The sequence below is a fragment of the Lepidochelys kempii genome, chromosome 2, assembly GCF_965140285.1.
Source record: "Lepidochelys kempii isolate rLepKem1 chromosome 2, rLepKem1.hap1, whole genome shotgun sequence".
Taxonomy (NCBI): Eukaryota; Metazoa; Chordata; order Testudines; family Cheloniidae; genus Lepidochelys; species Lepidochelys kempii.
Window position 1 is genome coordinate 24,256,928 of NC_136381.1, and position 23,915 is coordinate 24,280,842.

Below are 23,915 nucleotides of genomic sequence, written 5' to 3' on the forward strand. Positions count from 1 at the left end.
ATTAAATCAGCATAGCAGGTAGTTAGATCAGTGGGAGCAAAATTTAAGTGTAGCCACGTCCATAGTTAGGTCGACGTGCACTGCCTTGTGTCCACCTCACTCTACAGTGCAGACCAGACCTTAGCCTCAGCCCGCAGTTAGCTTCTGCTCAGGGTTTGCCATGTGGCCCCCTGCCTTGGGTGGTGCCTTCTATAGTTTCCAGCTATCTCACTGCGTAAATGGAATTAGTTGTTCCTTCCACAGAGCCTGAAAGAAGGGTGCTTAGCACACGCATCAGTGTTCACAAGCCTCATGATGATCTGTAAATCAAAGATCCATTTGATGGTAGTCATTAACACTTTCCAGCATAAACATATGTTTATACAGTGCCTAGCACAGTGGCTCTCAAACTTTTTTACTGGTGACACCTTTCACATAGCAAGCATCTGACTGCGACACCCCCCTTATAAATTAAAAACACTTTTTAATATATTTAACACCATTATATATGCTGGAGGCAAAGCAGGGTTTGGGGTGGAGGCTGACAGCTCACAACCCCCCATGTAATAACCTCGTGAACCCCCCCCCCCAATCCCAGTTTGAGAACCCCTGGCCTAGCACAATGTGGCCCCGAGCAGGTTGAGGACTTAAGCCACTACTGCAATAGAAATGTTAAATTACAATAGAACCCTATTGCTTGAATCCCTATTAAATTCTATATGGGTTTTTTCCAAACAGGCCAGTCATCTGGTGCAGCTTTTTATGAGCTATGTCTACAGTGGATCCCTTTTTAGTGACCCTGGACTTGACCCTGCCTGGTGCTGAGCACTCCTGTGAGGCTCTGAGCACCTTGGACTCTCACTGAAGCCATCCAGGGAGCATTGAACCCTACCACTATAATATGACGATTATATTATTTCACAGAACAGCTTCACTTGGAATGAGAGTTTGCACACTGCAATGTTCTGGAAACAACTGAGGACCTTCATTCTAATGCATAAGAAACAGAGTCCACTACACTGCAACCAGTGTTTATCATTTGCTTTTTGTAAAGAAAGGAACTGGGAGCCTGAAGGAGAGAAAGGAAATGGAAAGAAAAAACAGCCAGAAAAGCCCCACAATATTGCCGTAAATACCCTTTAATCTATTCTCATTCCTACTGTACACTCTCGCCTGCATTTCAGGGACCATTCTCAAGAGTGTGATTTACTGATTTAAAGAACAGACTGTGTCTGGCTCTGTTGGAGCACACAAGGAAGGGAGAGGACACAAGGAACCGTCTGCTCCTGCCCCTTGACTTGGAGGCCAGATACCATCCCAGCCTTTGTTCTCAGAGAACATGAGGAGAGTTAGAAACTAATTCCAACTATGAGCTCAAAATAGAATGGGAGGGCACAAATACAGCAGAACAAGGACACCTCCCCTTCTCCACAGCAGGTACCAGGACTAGCCCCTCACAAGATGGAAGGCATGCTGCACCGTGCCTGCTTCAGGTATGATTCCTTGGGGTGCTTCTGCTGGGGTGATGTGCCTCTGCACTTCCAACTGTTTGCCATTGGACTGGCCCCTAAAGGTCCACTCTAGCCCTTACATCTCCTACTTTTTACTTTTTTTAATGAGAAAAACGTCATCCCTGGTTTCTCCCAACTCTGGGATAAGAAGGGAGTGATGGCTGCCAGGAGACTCTCACTTAGGGCACCAGTACATCTGCTGCTGGCCCTGCACAACCTTATTATTTACCTCTGCTGGAATGGGGAAAGGAAATGGAGAAGAATTTAATTAAGTTGGGAACAAGACAAGTCTTGATTGCATACAGTGCAGTTGCCAATAAACTACAGGTATTTCAGTGGGAACCACGAAGGAGTTCTGAAATGGCACAAACATGTGCCATGCATATAGTAACCTTCGTGTGATGGATTAATTAAATAACGTTCATTTTATTTTTTGTAAAATTTAAACCTTGGCTTTTCTATAAAAAGGGCAAAAATCATTAAACTATTGGTGGTGGGGTTTTGTTTGTTTGTTTGCTTATAAAGTTTCTAAAGTTTGAAAAATACTTAGCATCAAATTTCTGTCCTTTGTTGCTTAACTTTTTACAGTAACAGATCCCTAGGTGCCTATACTTCTGCCTCTGGGCAAGTGCACTGCTGCATCACTGGTCTGTCTAGGTGCCTATCTCCCACCTAAGCCCTGAGCGATTCATGAACCAGGGGAAGGACAGGTATTCAGCTATCTAAGTCACATGCAGGGCCTGGTCCAGTTGGTGTGCTCAGAGACTACCTAACCCCACGCAAAAGAGCTGGGGGTGTGGGGGTAGGGAGAGGAGGAGCAGGAGCAGAAAAACAACCACCACCCTTATAATGTTTAGCCCAATGGTTAGGGTGCTCCTCTGGGATGTGAGACACTTCTGGGTCAAGTCCCCCCACTGTCTGAATAGAAGAGTTTTGGATAGGGAATCTGCCATCTCTCAGATGAGTGTCCTAACCACTAGACGATAATGCTTTCTCTGGCCCAGATAATGTTTAATTACTACTTAAAGTGGAACTTCAATAGGAGGGATTGAAGAAGCCCCACATCAGACTATTCTGTAGCCTGATGGCTGGGCCATTCACCTGAGAGGTGGCAGATCCCTGTTCAAAGCCTTCCTCAGAGGTAGAAGGGGAACTTGAACTAGGGCTCCCCCCCTTGCTTGGATTAATACCCTTGCCCAACTGCTGGGTTCTAGGCCAGCACCCCTATCTGCTGCCCCTCACCCTGGCTGCTTCCTGTGGAGTTAGGGGGCTTCTGATCAGGCCCCTCACACAATTTAGGCAGCTAAATGACCATCTTCCCCCCATTTGTGAATCACAAGCAGAAATATGCACCTCCCTGAACCCAGATTTTGGCACCGAATTATGAAAGAGGGGAGGGGCTTAGGATACACTCCTCTCCTCAGCATCTCCCACTGGCTACCCTTGGCGGCTCCCTGACCTGCTGGTTTTGTGGATTGCATTCAAAGGCACGTATCTCTCCCCATTCGTTGTATAGGAGTCTAGGCACCTAACTCAGGTGTTATGCATTGCACTGTTGTTCTCCTATAATTTGATAGGCACTTAAAAGTTAGGTGTTGTGACACTCAGAATCACAATGCCTGAGTCCTTTTTGTGGATCCAGCCATTTCTCATTCCATGCTTCTTCTTCCCCATCTATAAAATGGCTATAACAATACTTGCCTCATTGTGGGGCTTAATTAATTAATGTTTGTACAGTACTTTGAGATCTTTGGGAAAAGGAAGCTAGAAGAGGGAAAAGTATTATTCATCTTTCGTAATCATAGAAATTTAGAGTTTCCAAACTCCTTGTTAACTTTACGGTCCCTTCCATACAATGCTTGCTCAGTTGTAAGTGAAAGATCTTGAATCACCACATAACTTGAAAGACAAATAATAGAAAGGAGTGATAGTTTGTGGGCTTGTTATTAAGACAATGGTCCTTTCAATACCTCTTGAATATAGATTTGGTAATGGCTGTGCAAAGGCCTCTGTGAAATGCCCAAATAGCCTCAGTCCATTGTCAGTGTTGCCAACTCTTGCAATTTTTGATATTTTTCTCAAAGCCTCAGCTCCTACAGTTAGGTCAGGGTGGCCAACCTGTGGCTCCAGAGCCACATGTGGCTCTTCAGAAGTTAATATGTGGCTCCTTCTATTGACACCAACTCCAGAGCTGGAGCTACAGGCTCCAACTTTCCAGTGTGCCGGGGGGGGGTGCTCACTGCTCAACCCCTGGCTCTGCCACAGGCCCTGCCCCCACTCCACCCCTTCCTGCCCCCTCCCCTGAGCCTGCAGTGCCTTCGCTCCTCCTCCCTTCCCCCCAGAACCTCCTGCATGCCACGAAACAGCTGATCGGGAGGTGTGGGGAAGGACGGGGAGGCGTTGTTTGGCGGGCCTGCCGGTGGGTGGGAGGTGCTGGGAGTGGGATGGGGAGCTGATGTGGAGGCTGCTGACGTATTACTGTGGCTCTTTGGCAATGTACATTGGTAAATTTTGGCTCCTTCTCAGGCTCAGGTTGACCACCCCTGAGTTAGGTGATTGCAGGAGAACGTCAGCTTTCACTAACAAGGTAATTTTCTAGCTCTCATAGCTGCAAAGAAAGCTTGTAAATGTCACATGAGTGCACCCTAAAGGCTGAAAAGCCACAGGTCAAATAAACGAACATGAAAATGTATTATTTTGCATGTCATGATTTTTAAGACAGTCTCATGACTTTTGAACACTGGGGATGGCAAGACTGTGTGCTGTTTAGCCACAGAGCATAACTGCCATCAGCTGGCAGTCTCAGCAGATATTTCAAAAACAGAATAAGCGCAGAGACTACTTTCATGTTGATATGTTCCCGTTAACACAGCAGTGGGGCATACTGGCAGGGCCCAGAGGAGAAGCTTGCACAGCCTAGGACAGTGGTTCTCAACCCAGGGTACTCGTACCCCAAGGGGTACGCAGAGGTCTTCCAGGAGGTACATCAACTCATCTAGATATTTGCCTACTTTTACAACAGGCTTTATAAAAAGCATTAGCGAAGTCACTACAAACTAAAATTTCATACAGTCAATGACTTGTTTATACTGCTCTATATTCTATAGACTGAAATGTAAGTACAATATTTATATTCCAATTGATTTATTTTATAATTATATGGTAAAAATGAGAAAAGCAATTTTCCAGTAATAGTGTGCTGTGACACTTTTGTATTTTTATGTCTGATTTAGTAAGCAGGTAGTTTTTAAGTGAGGTGAAACTTGGGGTAGGCAAGACAAATCAGAGTCCTAAAAAGGATACAGTAGTCTAGAGAGGCTGAGAGCCACTGATCTAGCGGTATTTGAACTGGAAGTCAAACATGAAGTAATAGGCTCATGTAGTAAGAGGCAGAGAGGCATAACTGGTTCTGTCCCAAAGGGTGCTGTGCACGGTAGGCCCAGTCCAGTTGAGAGCCACTGGCCTAGGATACTACCATGCTTCTTCAACAGATACAGGGCTTAGAGCAAAGATTCCCTAACAGGAACCACTTCCCATGTGCACCTTGGACTGCATGGAAACAGCCTGGAACATTCCTTCTACTTTGTGATAAGTGAAGTTTCACTGTATTCACTATACATTAGTGCTACTGTATTTATTTAAATCCATTCATCCCTTAAAAAGAATCATTTCCATTGTGTTGTTTAATTGTGTCTGTACAGCTTAGTCTATGAAAAAATAAGCTTGTATTTCAGCTATCCCGTCCTCACCAACGTTGCCAAACCTACTTCCCTACCAGTTATTTGTTTCAGCCCCTTATTACACTTTGTAAAACTAGACTGAAAGCTCTTTGGGGCAGGGGCTGTGTCTCACTATGAGTATGTAACCCTTCTGCCAGGCGAAGCCAGCAGCAACCAGGGCTGGGTTCAATACCTAGGGGTTCCTTTCCATTGATACACCACAGAACTGGCTCAAGCTCCAGTAACCTGGGGAAATTACACACCACCCCTGGGTGCCTCTAGAGGCAATACGTCCCCACTCACAATCACAGAGTCTGAGTGTAGAAAAGAAACATTTTAATAAAAGGAGGGAAGTGACTTGGCATTAATTTGGGAAAACACTGCAAACAGGATTAATAAACATAAACCATGAGCAAAAGACCCACCCCCAAGTAGGCTGGGCAGTGTCCTTTTCCCCTCAGGTTCTTAAGTCTAGCAACCCAAAAGTCCCTTTCGTGTGCCTGACCCTTCTCTGCACCCCACTCACAGTTGCTGTCCTTGGTCAGTGCAGACCCAGAGTTCAGAGGTGCATCTGCAGAGTTCACCTCCCACCCTGGGTGGAGGGGATAAAGAGGCTCCTTACTCCCCTTCAGCTGCCCAACCGGCCACTATGCCTTTCTACCTCACCAGCCACTTATCAGTCACCTGTGCGCTAACATAACCCCATCTCACATGATTTCAACTCTCAATCATTTTTAGCTCTTAGCAGGCTGGGCAGAACACAGTCCTATAATCACTGGTTTCAGTTCTGATTGAGCAATAAAAATAACAAACAAGGTTCTCATAAAGCCTACTTAACTCTATTCTTTGAACAGTGGGGAAAAACAGGTTAAACCAGGGTAGAAAAGAACCCCTGGTAACAGTTTGCAGTCTCCTTACTAGAATATCTATCCCTTTCTTATTTTTACAAGGCTCTGGTATTCGAGCCCCTGATTTACCAAGGTTCTTTCAACTGAGGGTGACCCCCACCCCATTTGGGATAGGTTAAGCACAGTCCTGCTTTCCTGTATTCCTACAATAATTACAACATTGGTAACCATATTTCACTACCCCTGCATTCAGTACTAAGGTGATTTGTAACCCAACACCAGCCAAAGTCTGCTGAATATGTAAGCAGAGAAAGAGCAAATTGTATTTACATAAACACACCCAAAGTCTCTCCCCTCCCCACTAGCTGTCTGGGAAGCATTCATTCAGACCTTGCTTACAAGTATGTCTACACAGCAAAGAAAAATCCACAGCTGGCCTGGACCAGTCGACTTGGGCTTGCAGGGCTTGAACTGTGGGGCTGTTTCACTGCTGTGTAGACTTTTGGGCTTGGGCTGGAGCCTGGGGTTCTAGGACCCTCCCACTCCAAAGGGTCCTAAAGCCTGGATTTAAATTCAGCTAGATCTGTCCAGAGTGGAGCTCTGGTAAATATTTTCAAACCCGCAGGGCTGAAGCCCTTAGCCCTGGCACCTCCCGCAGGGCTGAGGCCTTGAGTCCTGGTTCGCCCCACAGGGATGAAGCCCCAGGAGCCAGTGGGATTGGCTGCCCTGGCCCAGGTAGGTGTGGCTGCAAGTTCCTCCCAGAGGTGACATGTGGGGTGGTCACGTGTGCCCTCCTTTACATTGTGCCCCCCCCCCCAAGGCCCAGTATCAAGAGGCACAAGTCGCCTATGACTGTTACCACTCAAGAACGAGATGTTGGAGTCATTGTGGATAGTTCTCTGAAAACATCTACTCAATGTGCAGCAGCAGTCAAAAAAAGCGAACAGAATGTTAGGCCTTGTCTACACTGGCATTTTACAGCACTGCAACTTTCTCACTCCGGGGTGAGAAAAAACACCCCTCTGAGCACAGAAAGTTTCAGCGCTATAAAGAGCCAGTGTAGACAGTACACCAGTGGTGAGAGCCACTCCCCTCATAGAGGTGGGTTTTTTATAGTGCTGGGAGAGCTCTCTCCCAGGGCTGGTGCCATGGCAGCGCTTGAACCTTGCTAGTGAAGATATGCCCTTAGGAACCATGAGGAAAGGGATAGATAATAAGACAGAAAGTACATAATGCTGTGTAACAGGACCTCCTTGGTCCTGCTTCTGTCTCGGTCAACAGGCTACTCAGAGACCCTTATGTGACAGAGTGCTAGGTATGAAAGCCCAAGTCAGCACTGGGTTCACTTGCCACTATATAAATCCATGGTATGCCCACACCTTGAATACTGCGTGCAGCTCTGGTTGCTCCATTTCAAAGAAGACATATTGGAATAGGACAAAGCACAGAGACGGGCAACAAAAATGATTAGGGGGATGGAACAGCTTCCTTATAAGAGATTAAAAAGACTGAGACGTTCAGCTGAGAAAAGAGACAACTAAAGGGAGATATGATAGAGGAGTATAAAATCATAAATGGCGTGGAGAAAGTGAATAAGGAAGTGTTATTTACTCCTTCTCATAATACAAGAACCAGGGGTCGCCCAATGAAATTAATAGGCAGCAGGTTTAAAACAGACAGAAGGAAGTATTTCTTCACACAATGCACAGTCACCCTGTGGACTCGTTGCCAAAAAGCCCAATTCAAAAAAGAATTAGATAAGTTCATGGAGGATAGGTCCATCGATGGCTATTAGCCAGGATGGTCAGGGATCATGGGTGGCAGGTGACCTGCCAACTCAGGGAGGCTACCCCCCCCCAGCAGGCCTCACCCCTCCTGTCTGAGGCCCCGCCCCTCTCATCTACCTTCTCCCACTGGAGCCCAGAGCCCCCCTTCCCTGTGGCCGCCAGCCCCTAAGCATGGGGTGGGTGGGCTGTGGACCCCCAAGCCTCAGGCATGCGGGCGGCCCCCCCCCAGTCCCCAAGTGCCAGGTGGGCGGCACGCAGCCCCCCCCCCCCAAGTGGGCAGGTGGGAGGCACATGGTTCCCAGCCCCAGCGCCCCCAGGCTCCTCCGAACACAGGGCAGGTAGCCCACCCTCCAAGCGCTGCGTGGTGTGCCCCAGAGCCCAAGGGCCCCCCAGCACTGGGCAGCCCCAGCCACCCCAAGTCCCAGCCACAGGCCAGCCCTAGCCCCATCCTCAGCCCCATCCCACTTCCCTGAAGAGGAGCAGCCAGCCTGCCTGGGCTGGGGCCAAGGGGGAAAGGAAAGCAGGAGGGAGCCTTTCAGGCAGAGTGTGGACAGGGCCCTGCCCGGGCTGTTTGGGGAGGCGCAGCCTACAATACATGCTGCCCATGTCAGGGATGCAACCCCATGCTCTGCGTGTCCCTAAACATTGGCTGCCAGAAGCTGGGACTGGATAACAGGGGATGGATCACTCAATAATTGTCCTGTTCTGCTCATTTCCTCTGAAGCATCTGGCAGCAGACAGGCGACTGGGCCAAATGGTCTGATCCAGTATGGCCAATCTGATGTTCATGTTCTGTCCCCAAACCCTTCTGAGTCTGTGCTATTGTGGTTAGTGACACTGGCTCAGCTGGAGTGGGAGTCCCTTCTTAGCCAGACTGTAAAGGGAAAGACAGGCAAAAGTGGAGAGATCAGGTAAGGGAAGGGACCTAGCCCGCTGTCTTCCAAGATCGGGGGAGGAGAGTGGAGAGACTGCCCCCAGGAAGAAATGGAAGGTAAACGGCCGGGAGCAATGGGGTTGCGAGCGGATTTGGGTAGATTTCAGCTCGCGCTTGGTTCGGGGAGGGCCGTCTACTGACGCATCTGCGCTCGCTGCTGCGAGGTGGGGGTGGAGAGGGATTAAGTGGTGCGCGGAGCAGGTGAGTTGCCCTCCGGGCGCCTCCTGCCATGGACCCTCCTGTAGGCGGGAGGTGGCCGGGAACCTGCAGGAGCTGACGAGGGCCTGCAGCAGGTGGGCTGCTGCCCCGCTTGTGCCTTGCAGGGGGCGCCCCCCCGCCTCCCCTCCACGTGCCGCCCGCAGCAGGTGAGCGGCCGGCGGGCGGGCGGTGGCGCCCGGGATCAGGTGAGCGGCTGACCGGCTGCCGCCGCCCGGGGCGCCAGGCGAACCGCGGGCTTTGCTCCGCCCCGCCCCGCCGGCGCAGCTGGCGGCGCTCGGGGCGCTCCCGGGGCGCAGCCCTGTCCTGTGCGCGGCGGGCTGCCGGTCGGGCTGTGCAATCACATGGTGCGCTAAGAATGCTCCAAAGATGGCGGTAGCGGCAGCCGGAGCCGGCGGCGGCCGGGCGCAGCAGCGGAGCGGCTGGCTGGAAGTCCTGGTGCGGGACCGCTGGCACAAAGTCCTGGCCAACTTGGCCGACGATGCCCTGGTGCTGAGCTGCGAGGAGCGCGCCGACGGCGCAGCCCACAACGGCGTCGGGGCCAGCGGCAACGGGGCGCCCTGCCGAGGGGCTGCCGCTGGCCGCGGGAGCCAGCCGGGCGCCGCTGGCAACCCCGGCGGGGCGGCCGAGCCCGCGGGCAGCGGCGGCAGCCCCAAGGCGGGGGGTGGCCCCGGGGTGCGCACCGCCTTCACCGAGCTCCCCGAGCAAGTGCCCGACGCCATCTCCAACAAGAAGCGGTGCGTGAAGGTGCAGAAGCAGGAGCTGGGCGGGCTGGGCATCAGCATCAAGGGCGGCAAGGAGAACAAGATGCCCATCCTCATCAGCAAGATCTTCAAGGGGCTGGCGGCCGACCAGACCCAGGCCCTCTACGTGGGCGATGCCATCCTGGCCGTGAACGGGACGGACCTGCGGGACGCCACCCACGACGAGGCGGTGCAGGCGCTCAAGCGGGCCGGCAAGGAGGTGCTGCTGGAAGGTAGGGGGTTAAAATGGGCCCGGCAGCTTCCCCCACCCCCCTTTCCCCAGCCGCGCACACCCGCCCTTTCTGCAAGGGGAGGCCAGGGTCGCCCAGCGGGGCAGGTAGGGGATGATCGGGGGGGAAAGACACCGTGACTCCGGTATGCCCCAGCCACTTTCCCTGCACCCGTGAGAGAGACTCGCGGATCAGGGCTTTGCTGGTGCCTAGGGGACAGCGGTAGGTAAGGGGTGACGGAGCCTGCAAAGCTGGGCATTTTTGCTACCTGTTCTCAGGCGTGTTTATGGCGGGGGAGGGAGCTGTCCTCACCGGAGCGCTCAGATCACGAACTCCAGGGCTGTGCTAGTCTGTGACTGGAAAGTAAAGAGTTAATTTGTGTAAAGCAGCGCTGAGATCCCCAGGCGCGCAGCTCAGGACTTTGCAACTCGGTATAAGGAAAGCAGATCGGATCGTACGCTAGCAGAGAGGTTCCAGTCTATGGCTAGGGAACGTTAGGAGTTAATTTGATTTAAGGAACTCCAGGAACCCCAGCTGCAAAGCTGCCGGCTTTGCAAGTTTCTCTGCGTGCACGTTTAAAAAAAAAAAAGAAGACCAAAAAAAAAAAAGAGAGAGAGTAGGAAAGCCTCACCAGCCAGATCAGAACACAAACTACACTACAGTGCAAACCCGAGCAGGATATAAAGCAACTGCATGTCTCTGGCCACACAGCTGAAGGATTTGAAACTCTCCAACACTGGGGGAAAGAAGTGTGACAAAACTCCCTGAACCACTGAGATCACACACATTGACTGGGTTAAGTGAAAAGTATCTCGAGGATCGCCAGCCTGGGGCTTTGCAGCCCTTCTTTCTGCAAGGAGAAGTGGTTAGGAAAACCTTCCTAAACAGCTGAGATAACACATGACAGGGTGAAGGGGGGGGGGGGGGGGGAAGCAGACCTCAGATCCACAAGGCGGAGAGTTTGACTACTACTTTCGCTCTGCAAAAGGGGAGAGAAACAAGCAGATCAGATCACACAGAGCTATGCCAACCAGTGTCTTGTGACTTGAAATTATTGAAATTTACCCCTCCCCCAGTTCATAGCAAGGGAGAAAGGGAACAAATCTGACCGAAATTGGCAAATATCTCATTGAAACATTTGCAGGGGGAAAAAAGAGACTTTGATTCCCAAGCAGCAGTGAGATGATCTTTTAGAAGCCACCTTAAAAACTGAATGCAAAAGAAGTGAATCTCACTCTAAATGAGTTAGTTCTGGCACAGAGGATATAAAAGACCAAAAAAGAAGGCAAATGGGGCTGGGGGAAGAGAGACAAAACCAAGAGAGAGGATAAGTTAAAGACCAGAAAAAAAGTTCCATAGATCTCCCCTCTCAAACAAGCCTTGAGTTGAAAGCTTTTTTTTTTTAAATCTTTTATAAGTGTCTTTTCCTTGAGGTATAATTTAGTTGCTAGACCTGCGAAAAGGTTCAGCAGAAAGAAACTAGTGTGTGTTAAAAAGAAAATGCCCTTGGTGTGTATGTGTGTGTTTGATAAAGTGCTTGTTTGTTTGTACATAAGTTCATTTAACCAGCGGTTCTTGACCTTAGAGTCATTAGCATTTGTGGAATGAGGTGGTGAACCTGCTGCCATTTCATGTCTTCTATCTTAGTTTGAAACGGATTTCCTCAGTCATTTGCAACTTGTCCTCCCTCTGGTTCTACTAAACAACAGTACAATATCTGATGTGCCTCTCTTGAGTCACTGAAGAACTGTAACGCCTCTTGGAGGAGCCGTGGGAACCGGTGCTATGGATTATGGGGTGCATTTGAGGATCAGTTGTAAATAGCTGAATATGGGTTTATGGTATGGAAAGGGGATGAGAATCCTTGGTTTAAAACCACATAGAGTCTGCGGTTAGGTAAAAGACAAGGAAGAAAATTTCATCTGACTCTGGCTGTGAAAGTGAGGAACTGATCAATGTTGCATCTTATAACAACGGGACCACATCACCCAGAAGTAATTGGGTACTTGTTTGTCAGGGTGTTCTTATCTAATTGCCCCTTTTCTTCACCCAGCAGTGAAATAGTTCATGAAGGTCTACTAGGTCAGAGAGCAGAAAGGGAGAGGTTACTGAGGCCAAATTCCATCTTTGGTAAGAGGTTACCTATGTATGGACAGAATCTGACCTTTGGTGTTGTCTAATGATTAACATAGCAAATACTGCATAATTTTCTTAACTATTTTCCCCTATGCATAATACACAAAACTGGACATGCAGAAGCTGTGCAACACTTATAAAAGAGTGGGTGGTGTTCCCTATAGGAGCAAAGACCAGGCAGTTTGACCAGGGATCAGTCTGCTCCTGTGCCCCTCCATCCCCCATTTTTAAACCCTGTTGCAGCTGCTGCCTTCAGCTCTTTCCTCCTTTGAAGTGAATGCTGATGCCTTATTTCTGCAATAGAGTAGTACTCATCATTCAGTGGTGTATTTTAATAGTCACTCCAATGGATGACTGATGCTGAAATACTTACATTGGGCCAGGTCCACTGGAGAAGCTGAAATCAGAATCTACCATAGTGTTTCCCAGAACCTGCTATTCAGTTGACAGGGAATCTACGAAGGAAAGGCTGCTTAAAACAAGAGAGCTAGTTTCCCACTTTGCAGATCACTCTTCAGTGATGCCATTTAAAACAGTCCTTTTATGGCTGAACAAAGGAAGTTCAAAGGTTCTTTAAACTTTTTGTTTTTTAAAGAGGCTGACACAGCTGGACTGTTCCTGCTTGCCTATTGCAGTCGATGGGGGTTTTGCTGTTGCCTGCGGTGGGAACAAGCTTATGCCCCTATATGATTTACTTACAGTGCCCTAGCCCTAGCCTCCTAGAGAGCTCGGTATTAAAAACCATGAGCTTTGCAGGAAAAAACACACAGGTGTGCAAGAGACAATCCTCCAGGAATTCTCCCCCATTAAAAACAATTGGCAGGGCAGAGGAACATTGCCAGCTGCTGTGCTAACACATGAGTTCTTGTGTCATGATACGTTATGCTTATATTGTTGGGGAAATAATGGAATTTACTCATGCCTGTTGGGCAACAACATCTGAAGGGGCAAGTTCAGTGCAATGGAGTTATAAGGGCCTGATCCTGAAAGATGCTGGCTGCGTTCCCAATTTAAGTGGGTGAGGCTTGAAGGCACCCAGCACCTCACAGTAGAGGGGCCCTCATTTTGTATGGTATCCTCCATAGAAACACTATGCCAAAATGCTTGACCAGCTAAATGATGTATTGACAAAGTGAGAGTCAAATTGTGGCACATGCCAGCACAGAGAACTCAGGCAATGGAAGGCACCCCCTTATCCCCCGTGCTTGCCACTTGCATTGCAGGTACTAACATGAGAGAGAGCTGCATATATGGGGCGAGCTGCTGCTTCCCCTCCTACATGGGTGGGTGTGGGGAATGGGGGTGCAATAGGGATGAGCCTTAACTCTAACCCCTTCTCCCCAACTGCATCAGCCAATGTATTGGAGCTGGTGCAAGGGGATGTAATCTGCACCAGTATAGGGATAGCTCAGCTTATTTCTGCTCCTTGGGCAACAGAACGATGCCCTGCGCCTTGCTATGGCTTGTGGCACACCCACAATCTCTAACCCCTTTAACATGAAAGCAAAGCAAGACCAGTTTAGAGTGTATATTTCGAGAAAGACGTTTGTGTAACCTGCTGATCAGCATGTGCTGTGTCCCCCTCAGTGCCTGATCCCCAGAGGATGAGTCTGTTACAGAAATTTGAAAACAGAAAGTAATTGAGGCAGCGAGGATGCTGTTTCGGGACTTTAGGTGGAAGGGGCTCACACCCAGTTGCTTTAAAGAAGCTTGGAAAAAGGAAGGGGAGCTGTCCCTGAAGGAGGGGGGAGAACTGTAGGGAATGCTGCCAGGTAGAAGAGGGACAGCTCCCCTGTCATCTTCCCTGAGGAGGGGGAGATGTGCTTCCTTCCGAGCCCCCTTACTTTAGTCCCTGCTTAGACCCACAACAGGAAAATCATGTGATGGGGGAAGGGAGCAGGCTGGTGAGCAGAGGGAGTGGGGATAGCACTGGAGCTGAGGTTGGATTGTCATCCTCCAGTTTGTGTTTAACCATATATGCACTTAGCTGCTGTTTAGATGGGAGACGAGAATATCTCTTTATAAAATGTGAACTGTTTACCTATGGGCCTGGAATGCTGCCCAAATTACACTAATAGCTACTGCTTAAAAAATGTGTGTGTATAATTTATATTTTCCCTCCAGTTCTATTAAACTTGGTCCCCTTACAGCAGACACCACAGAAAACCTAGTGATCTCCGAGATTGTGCAATGCGACGTACTTATGTTCAAGTAGATAGATACCTTGTTTTTTGAATCACAAGAGTATTAAAAAGCATCTAAGAGTGATCGCTACATCATGGCACTTTCTGTAGGTACTAACAGGCCAAACAGATTGTGTTGTACAGATTCCCTTTTTATGTTCCTACAATAAAGTTAAAAAACAAAACATAATTTGTGCTGGTTTCAGGCAGGATTGCCTCTGCCCGCTAATTCACTGGTCTGAGGTAGAGGAAAATAATCTAACCAATGTATCTGTTTATGTCAGAAGGATTCGGATACACCTCTGAACCATATCACTTTCTAACATGCTGATATGGAGATGGACATGATGGAGGTGAGCAAGCAGCAGAGCATTAAACACAGAATGGATCTTCATAGGGGTTCTTAAAGTTTGTATGTATTTCACTCAGCATTTTTTGTGATTCTCAATTAGACTAGAATAATAGTCATATAGGAGCAATTTTCTGCTCATTAGAGTAAATGGAAGCATATTGTTGCTCTGTACTATGATACGGTGTAATATTTCCCCAGCGGTATTTATATACAGTACTTCTAGGAGTTGAAAATACTGACATCATGTACATTTAAAGTGTGAACTAAAGCAACGTGTGAAAAACAACTACTATAATAAATTTCCCTTTTCTTAATCTTCTCTTGAAAAAGAAAAATAATTCAACCCTTATAAAACAGCAGTCTACTTCACATAAAGCAAAATGGCCAAAGGCTACTTGTTGGCTACTGAAAAACTGTTCTCACTTACCTATGTTGCCATGTGTTTCCTACAGCAGTGCCCTGGCAACAAGTTACTTTTAGGGGATCGCAAAAGACATTACTTGTGAAACAATGCCCATCTCCTGCAAGAATGTGAAAATAGTAAGAGAGATATAGGGCACAAAATATGTCCTTGCTGACCTATATATTACACTGTAGCCACTAACTAAATCTATGTATGCTTTGGCCCCGGGAACGTAGAGCTAAAATTGAGATTGCTACTCACATGTATTGTTCCTCACTGATAAACCTACTCCTTATACCTACAGCAAATATGTAAAATAGTCTAATCACTTCCTTTTATACCAGCAAATATCTAATTGAACAAATGCCTCTGTTATCTAGAAGCTGGATCGTGCTTAATGGGTGTCCTCGATATCTTTTAAACACCTTTATTTGAATATCAAATCACAAGGTAAAGAAGAAAGTTATATAATCTTAGTCTCAGTTACACCACTTCCAAGGACTGTGCGATAATCTGAGTCCTGATAATTACGTTTGACTGAAAATTATGGTAAAGGTTTTGAAGCTTAGTTTTGAATTGAGAGGGAACACTTTAATCTAATCGATGATCTATAAAGGGGGTTGATTCTGAAGAAATGGGTCCTGGATAGATATAGAGGGTGAGAAACTAGGGCTGTAGCCTGTTAAGTTTTAGTCTCTGGAAAACGTGATATACTTTTGGTTTATTTATAACCATAACCATTTCTGTTTCCATTATTCTTACTCAGCACTCACTTGAATCTGTGAATCTTTGCTCTTTGTTAATGGATTTATATTTGTTTTCACCATAGATTACAGTGCTGTGTGACGGGATGGATCACTTGATGATTACCTGTTCTGTTCATTCCCTCTGGGGAGCCTGGTGTTGGCCGCTGTCGGAGGACAGGATGCTGGGCTGGATGGACCTTTGGTCTGGCCCAGTGTGGCTGTTCTTATGTTATAAAGGACCTGATCCTGAGAAGTAACCTTCCAGCTTTGTGTACACTGTCTGTTTGGGGACAGCTTACCTGCTAATTAGTGTGAATGTCGAGTGACGGGTTGGACACTACAGGGAGATGCTTCTGGGTAGTTCGGGGACTAGGGTACACAAAGTATTAACTTGCAAGGCAAAATAAAGGTTGGCAGGATCTTGAGAAGTTTGCTGTGGGGGCAGGGAACTGATACACAGTTTAGCACCAACATGTCTCTTGTGCTGAGCCAGGAGGTAACATGGTGGCCTATGGTTGTGGATGCCCTGAGGAAGTGTCACAAGTAGATAAAGAAGATTGGTAGATGTAATTTATTTGGACATTTAAAAAACTTTTCACCAGAGGGTATTAAGGAAACTCTGTAGTCATGCAGGGAGAGAGAAGGTGTTGTCATGGATTGGAAACTGGCTAAGAGACACAACAAAGAGTGAGGGACCAATAATCAGTTCTCAGCAGTGCCCCAAAGTTCTGTACTGAGTGGGGAAGTGGTCTACAGTTCTGTCCAAGGGCTGGTATCTAATCTGTTTACCAGAGAGCAGGAAATGGGATGAACAGTGCATATGAAAAAATTCCAGAGACAAAATTATTCAGGGCTGGAGAGGCTTTCGAGTAACTCAGAAGGAACACACAGCCAGGTCATGTCAGCTGCGAGAATCTGTTGGCAGGATTAATGGCTGCTGCCCTTTGCACAGCTCCTCCCTGCCCCTCACCCAGCATTTGGGGCTGTGGATCACGCTGTGTGTTGGGCCCTGAGTCATATACCTACTGCTCCCCATCCGTTTCACAGTCTTGTGTAGGTGCCTTCTGCAGAGCACTGTTCCTTGGCAACTCAGAGTGCCTCTGCATGGGTCTCTGTGGCTTGGCCTCCATGCCTAGTGGAAAGGTGATATTTCCACTGCATTTTGTGCCTTGTGTGCCTGTGAAGAGGGGAGTTTATTGGAATGAGGGTGCCCAGCATCTTGCAGGATCACGGAGCATAGCAGCACAATATAATAAATTGGGACACAAAGTAACTTCTCCAACAGCACCTGCAGGGGGAATTGAGTAATTACTGAGTTGAAGTTGGTCAACTACATTCTGATTACTTCAAGTTTAAATCTGGCCAAAACAGAAGTGTTAGCAAGCTTGTCTACAAGGAAGTATAACTTTTTTCATTTAAACATTGATGCATATCACCTATAATCCAATGCATCAAATGGAACAACAAAACTGCCAGAAATATCGGCATAAAGGTATCAAGGATGGCATCAACTCATCAATCATCTGGGATTGTCCATGTGAGTGACTATATGTATTTTATGAGGTTTGTTTTGCTATGGAGTTTTAGCTGTGAAGTCTATTCTCCCTTATCTCGTAGAATGCAATTAAGCATATACTTTGTGAACAGGTCCCTCAGGTTTGCTTTGCACACAGAGTTCGGATTGATGTTCTGTTCGTTACATTGCTGTATTCTTTTTAAAGTTAATGAAATCAAGAAGCCTAATTTTTGGCTAACTGTCTGGCAAGCTAGATTTACTAGCTGCTGCTGTACACTTTCATTTTGGTCTGTTTAATTATTCTGTCTACAATTCCAAGAACTGAAAGGGTTAAGTAATCTCTAAATTTGTACTTAGATAGGGCACTGCACTGTATGTCACATCTGAAGTCATATATCTGTATTGTAGCACTTGAGTAAGATGTAGTTCTTAATTGTAAGGAAATGAGCCAGAACAGTAGATGGGAGAGACTGTCTCTGATTTGAAATGATTAACATACAGTATACTCCTGATTAAAATGTTATGTAGCCTTTTGCTGAGCTACTGGAGGTTACTATATTGGCAGAACTAATAAAGCCCGATCCAAAATAGGGCTTTGAATACATTTTTTATTTCCTCATAGTTTAGGGACATTTTATGTGTTGTTTTTATTAAAGTTAAGCACAGTAATAATAATTTCAATAATAATAATAATAATAATAATAAAGTCAGACCTTACTCCTGGAAACACTAATACACATGAGTAACTTTGTTCTTGTTAGTAGGTTTTTGTTCACATCAAAGGCCCCAACTAGTGTAATTAAGGTTGCTTATTGAAGAAATGCCCAATAGTAGGATTGGGTCCTAGGAGAGCAGTATTTCTCCACCTGCCACTTGTTTTAATTCTCCATTTTAAAGCATATTCAGTGTTTGAACATCAGAATATAAAACCTTTAGAAAAAAAAAGTAGGGTCCAAATTTTCCGCTGGTGTAAAAGGGTTCTGTTGACTTCAGTGGAGTTTTGATTGTTTACACCAGCAAAAAATTTGACCCTACAGTTTGTGGGTCATACTCATGAGGCGGATATTTCAGTCAGACCTATGTCTCTTTTAAGAGTAATGTGACATTTAAATAAGTTTATTGCTCTGTTGTTGTTAGTGTGTTCAGTGGTACAAAAGCAATTTTCACTTTATACCATTAATGTAATGAATACTTGTGAATATTGATCAGTAGGTGAGAGAGATATTTGATGAGATTTGGTTAATTAAGATAATCAGAACTGTTTTATCTGCTAACTGACATTGGGTTTGATTCTACAAGGTTCTGAAGTTGAGGGGTCAAATTCATTGCTGGTGCAATTTTCTTCTTTTTATTGGAGTAAAAGTAAAGTGAATTTGGTATTCAAGGTATTCAGGAGGGATTTAGCATAACCCACTCTAACTATGTGGTACTTTGCCTTCCTCTTCTAGTGGCTAGGTCACACAGAGACATTTGAGTCTGCTACTGCCTCTCAGTGGATGGTCCTGGTGTTTTAGCTTGAGTAATAGGGACTCATGTTTTACATCCAGAGAGAGGTCCCAGGTTCAGTCACTGCAAAAAGTCCCTCTCCCCAGCCTGGGTGGTGTCTATTTTCTTCCACTGGCGTCAATAGCAAAAGTCTCATTGACTTCAGTGGGAGCAGGATTGAGGCCTTAAAGGGAATAACAAGTAGGTAATGGAAAATGCTGTTGCAGACCTGATTCCTCATAGTGGGCTACATCCTGTTTGCTTTATTCATGCAAAACTCCCATTTGCTTGAAACTCCCGGGGGGGGGGGGGGGAATTTAACACCTGGACTTAATGAGTATTTTGCATGAATAAGATGAGCAAGCTTTGTTTTCAACACTGCTGCTGCTTGAACTAATTGAGTTTTATTCGTTCATTCCCCCCCTAATCTGAGGGGGGTTGTGTAAAGTTTTAACTTGCTGTGCCTTTCCAAAGAACGTTTTATCCTCTCTAAATGTCCACTGCTCTTACCTCATTCGTACCAGCTAATCTTACACAATTACTGATTTTCCTGGTATGTGTGACATTTATCCAGGATGCATAGTGGTGGTGGTGGGGTCCTCCTCAGAACCAGTAACAGAAGAGCACATTCCTGGAGGATATGTATATAATAGGCAACTTAAAACTTATTTCCGTGGTGAACCTTATTTCAGTGTTGAGGGCAGTGCTGGCCCATTTTTCCCTCCTACCCCAGCAGAGTAGTGATTTCTGTGTATTCTGCCACTAGAGGTCTCATCCAGGGTCTATAGCAGCAGAATTCAGCTGACTTTAACTCTCTGAAAACAAACATGTCTTCCTAACTGTATTTACATGAGTAGAACTAGAAAGGGTATCAACTGAAAACCAGAATGAACTGGTTAATTGTATACTCCTCATGAAGCATCCAGACGTAATTACTGCAGTTTGCGAAAGTTAAGTTCATGTAGCACATTTCTAAACAGAAGAGTCTGGATATTGCCAAGTAAATGGCCTGACAAAATGTTAACACAACTCCAGTTCTTTAAACAACTGAAGTAGTGTTGAGCATGCTGTCAGGAGAGAGAGCAAAACAACATAAAGCTTGCCTACAAAACTTCTGCTGGTATTATAGAGGCTGCTGCTAATCCATTGTTTCTGCCATGCAGTCCTTAGCCACTTCAGGGACACTTCCTCATACTGGCTAGAGAAGAGCCTGCATTGTAAGTCCAGTTTCCTGTGTTAGAAACTGAATGGCAAGTACTGAAGGTCACCAAGAACTTCAGTCTTCTAGCTCTGGAGAGAGGTGTCCAGCCAAAAAAAGCATTGGAAAAATACAGGATCCTCATGTGGTAAAAATGCTAGTGAAAGCAATTACGTTAAAATCTGTTCACAATCCATTCACAAATAGCTGTCTGGGTAAGTAAATTGTGCCCATATGTTTCATGGGGGTAGGCCATAAAGGAAACATATAAGGAACAAATTATTGATGTTTCCACTTCACATACAATAAAATCAACCTTCAAAGACCTGATTAAGGAAAGGCTATAAATACAGATTCTAAAAAGATCATTTACAAAGATTCCTAAAACTCAAAAATGGTTCAAAGTCCATTACATTTTCCTTTCACCACCTGTTATGCTTGTAGTTTAAAAAAGGTGTAGAATGGACTGTCAAAATAGCAGAATTAATCCGTAAAGCCTAGATGAAATAAATACGGGGCCTGAACATATGGCAATCCTCATCCCACCAAAACAGAGCAAACTCCTGCTGAGATTTGCTTGTGTGAGGAACACTGGATCAGGGCCATTGTAGGTTAATTGAAATGTCTGGTTTTGCTATTTAAAACCTGCAAGATCATCATATTTTCATGAGAACATAGTTTTACATACTAATAGGACTTGTCAGAAACCCCACATTTTTCTAGTAAAAAGGTTTCTGGAAAAAATAAATACCACTTTGAAATGTTTTGACTGGGAAAAATTCCACGGTCTCCATGGGATTTTTTATTTCATTTTGATTTGAAATGACATTTCTATTTTTTTTTAAAGTGGATTAGTTTCAAAATGTCAATTCAAAATGAAAAGATTTATTTTGAATTTTCTGATCAGAAAATCAAAACATTTTCTTAGTTGACATTTTCCTTGTGGAAATGTTGATAAAGTGACATTTTCAAATGGGAAAACTATTTGGCCAGAAGATGTTGGACATCTCTACACAGTAGTTCTGAAATAACGAGTATCATAATTATGTAGTTCATTATATACCCAAGCATCTGTATTTTTTATAACTTTCCGACAAAGCTTTTGGACATGTTATCCCTCTTAACTGGTTTCTGTTCTGTTCCCTATTACATAGTAGAATCTGGTAGAATCTCCTTCCTTAGAGGTTTTTAAGGTCAGGCTTGACAAAGCCCTGGCTGGGATGGTTTAACTGGGAATTGGTCCTGCTTCGAGCAGGGGGTTGGACTAGATGACCTTCTGGGGTCCCTTCCAACCCTGATATTCTATGATTCTATGATATACCTTCATGCATTTTATGGTGCTGTGGTGTGGTATTGGGGTTGTATTGTCCTGAGCTGAGATGGCTGCATTACTAATGAGTAGTGAAGCTGTGAGTGACATACAACGAAATAAGAAAAGGAGTACTTGTGGCACCTTAGAGACTAACCAATTTATTTGAGCATGAGCTTTTGTGAGCTACAGCTCACTTCATCACGAAAGCTTATGCTCAAATAAATTGGTTAGTCTCTAAGATGCCACAAGTACTCCTTTTCTTTTTGCGAATACAGACTAACATGGCTGTTACTCTGAAACCTGTCATACTACGAAATGTGAGTTCTCATAAAATCTTTATACTTTGCCACGGTGTGTCCCTCATGTGTTGCCTGTTTTACAGGAAACTGTTTTACAAATCTATGATGAAAATTTTAATTTTTCAAATTGGTATTTTTCAGATACTCTTACCTGTAAGATGGTAAGTTTCCTTAATACCAGGATATTCACAGCAAAGACCTGAAGAAAGAGAGAAATTTTAAATAAATTTCTGAAGCCTCTAAAAATTGCCAAGTACCTTTTCTATGCACAACTTTTCAACTACTCCTTGTTACAGCTGCAACTTCAGTTCTGCTTCACCTGGAGTCATAACACCTTTAACTTTTGTTTTATTAAAGACTTACATGTAGAGGTATCTATTCTAGCTAATTAGGGAGAAGGGTTCACAGACTTACAGAAGATGAGCTTCTTGTGGAGGGACTTGAGGCAATAGTACTTCATTCTTTTCTTCCCTCTTTCTCTGTTCATCAACGCACAAATTTAGTAGGGTGAAAAACACACACGTATATATATTGTGTGTTAAGTGGAGTTTACGGAGGTGAAGGAAGATTTGATGTGGTTATATCCTGACTTTATTAGTCTATTGTTCATGTGACCCTGATTCTGTGATGAACTCTATATGGGTAAACCCCACTCCCTGATGGAGCCTGACTGACTTCCTCAGGACTGTATGAGCACAAGGATCTACTTGCGCAAAGCTTATTGCAGGATCGTGTCCTAGGGGAGCAAGCTGCCTTCCAGTTTCTGTATCCTCTGGTAGTAAAGCTATTCTACCTCCTATTGAAGAGAGAGTTTCTGCTTTCCAGAATTTTTTTTAAGAAGAAAATAGATAATAGAATAGACATGACACCAGTTCAGCCTCTGAGCTCATTTCTGTGCTGGTCATTGATAGTTCTTTAAACACTAGTTACTTCTTAACCTAATGTTCAGTGTTAACCAAAGAGAGTGAATTATTCATACAATCAGTTATGGGTTGGAATTTGGGTCTATGACCGGCACCACAGAGTCAGGGCTATGGCCCCAGCTTTGGAACAGTCTCTAAGAGGGACTCCTCCAGTGTACTAGACCCCTTAGGGGTTTCACTGTTCCTCCAGGCTCAGCCACCTGGCTTCACCGCCTCTCTAGACTGGACTTCTGGGTCTGTGGTGCTGCTGCTTCAAACTATGAAACTCCATTCAGCAAGTCCAGCTGAGACAGACCCCTGATGAGATTTGTATCCTTTTTAGGGATCAACGCACCTCTCCAAGCATTTGCAGTTACACTCGCACTGTGTTGTCAAAACAGTAGGGTTTATTAGTTATCTGGAACACAGCAAAGGAAGTCCTTAGGTTAGCATAGAGGAATGAAGGTTAAAGCGTAGTCCACTCTGGTTTGCTCAGAGCCCAGCCAAGCTGTAGTGAACCCCATAGTTCAAGCTCCATCTCCCTCCCTCCATCTGACCTTCTTTGTCAGACTCCCAGGTGTGCCTGCCTGCTTCCTGCAGCCCACACTCAACCCCCACCTCTCCAGTTCTTTGCTCCAGAGATGGGAGGGGTGGGGCAATCTATGGTCATAGTTTTCTAGGTGTCAATGACCAGGCAGTTGGATCTGTCATTATATTCTCTTGATATGGGACAGGGAGGTGAGGCACCATTCACACCTGTCTCTTAACTTGTCCCAATCGTCCTTTTCCATCCACTAGGTCAGAGGTTCTCAACCTTTTTCTTTCTGAGGCCCCGCCACAACTTGCTATTAAAAACTCCAGGGGCCCAGTAGGGGAAGGAGGGGGTGGGGATTCAGGCATAGGTGTAGTTTGACTTCTGTTGTGGGTGGACAGGGGTCAGCGGGGCTTGAGCTAGCTCCGCACGGCGGAGTCCATGGAGGGAGCACCACCTCCACCCTCTGACTCACCTCAACAGGCCACCTGCCTGTCTGGGTTGGGTTGGGGGAGGGGTGGCAAAGTTGGGGGGCTCAGCTCAAAAAGTTTGAAAACAGCACAGGGGGCAGGGAGAAGGGTGGCTCGGGGCTGTGTGCAGGCGGGGTAGCTCAGGGTATAGGGAGAGGGGTAGCTAGGGTCTTTATTTAGGCACAGGGGTAGCTCCGTGCAGGGAGGGCGGTAGCTAGGGGCTGTATGTGGGCAGAGGGGTAGCTCAGGGTGCAGAGAGAGGAGTAGCTAGGGGCTGTATGCAGTCAGGGGGGTAGCTTAAGGTGCAGGGAGGGGGTAGCTCTGTGCAGGGATGGGGGTAGCTAGTGGCTGTGTGTCTGGAGGGCTCCCCTGTGATCCCTGTTCCCCGAGGGCTCTGCCAGCCATGGAGCTGGG

At 46.1% G+C, this 23,915-nt stretch overlaps 1 protein-coding gene across 1 annotated transcript in view; it reads left to right on the forward strand.

Moving 5' to 3' along the window:
* The first annotated feature begins 8,926 nt into the window (after nt 1-8,926).
* Nucleotides 8,927-23,915, forward strand: part of SNTB1 (syntrophin beta 1) — a 184,458-nt gene continuing 169,469 nt past the window's right edge. The window contains exon 1 of the mRNA XM_073330230.2: nt 8,927-9,970. Within this exon, the coding sequence (XP_073186331.1) occupies nt 9,364-9,970 (607 nt within the window). The 5' untranslated portion in view covers nt 8,927-9,363. The remainder of the gene's footprint in view (nt 9,971-23,915) is intronic.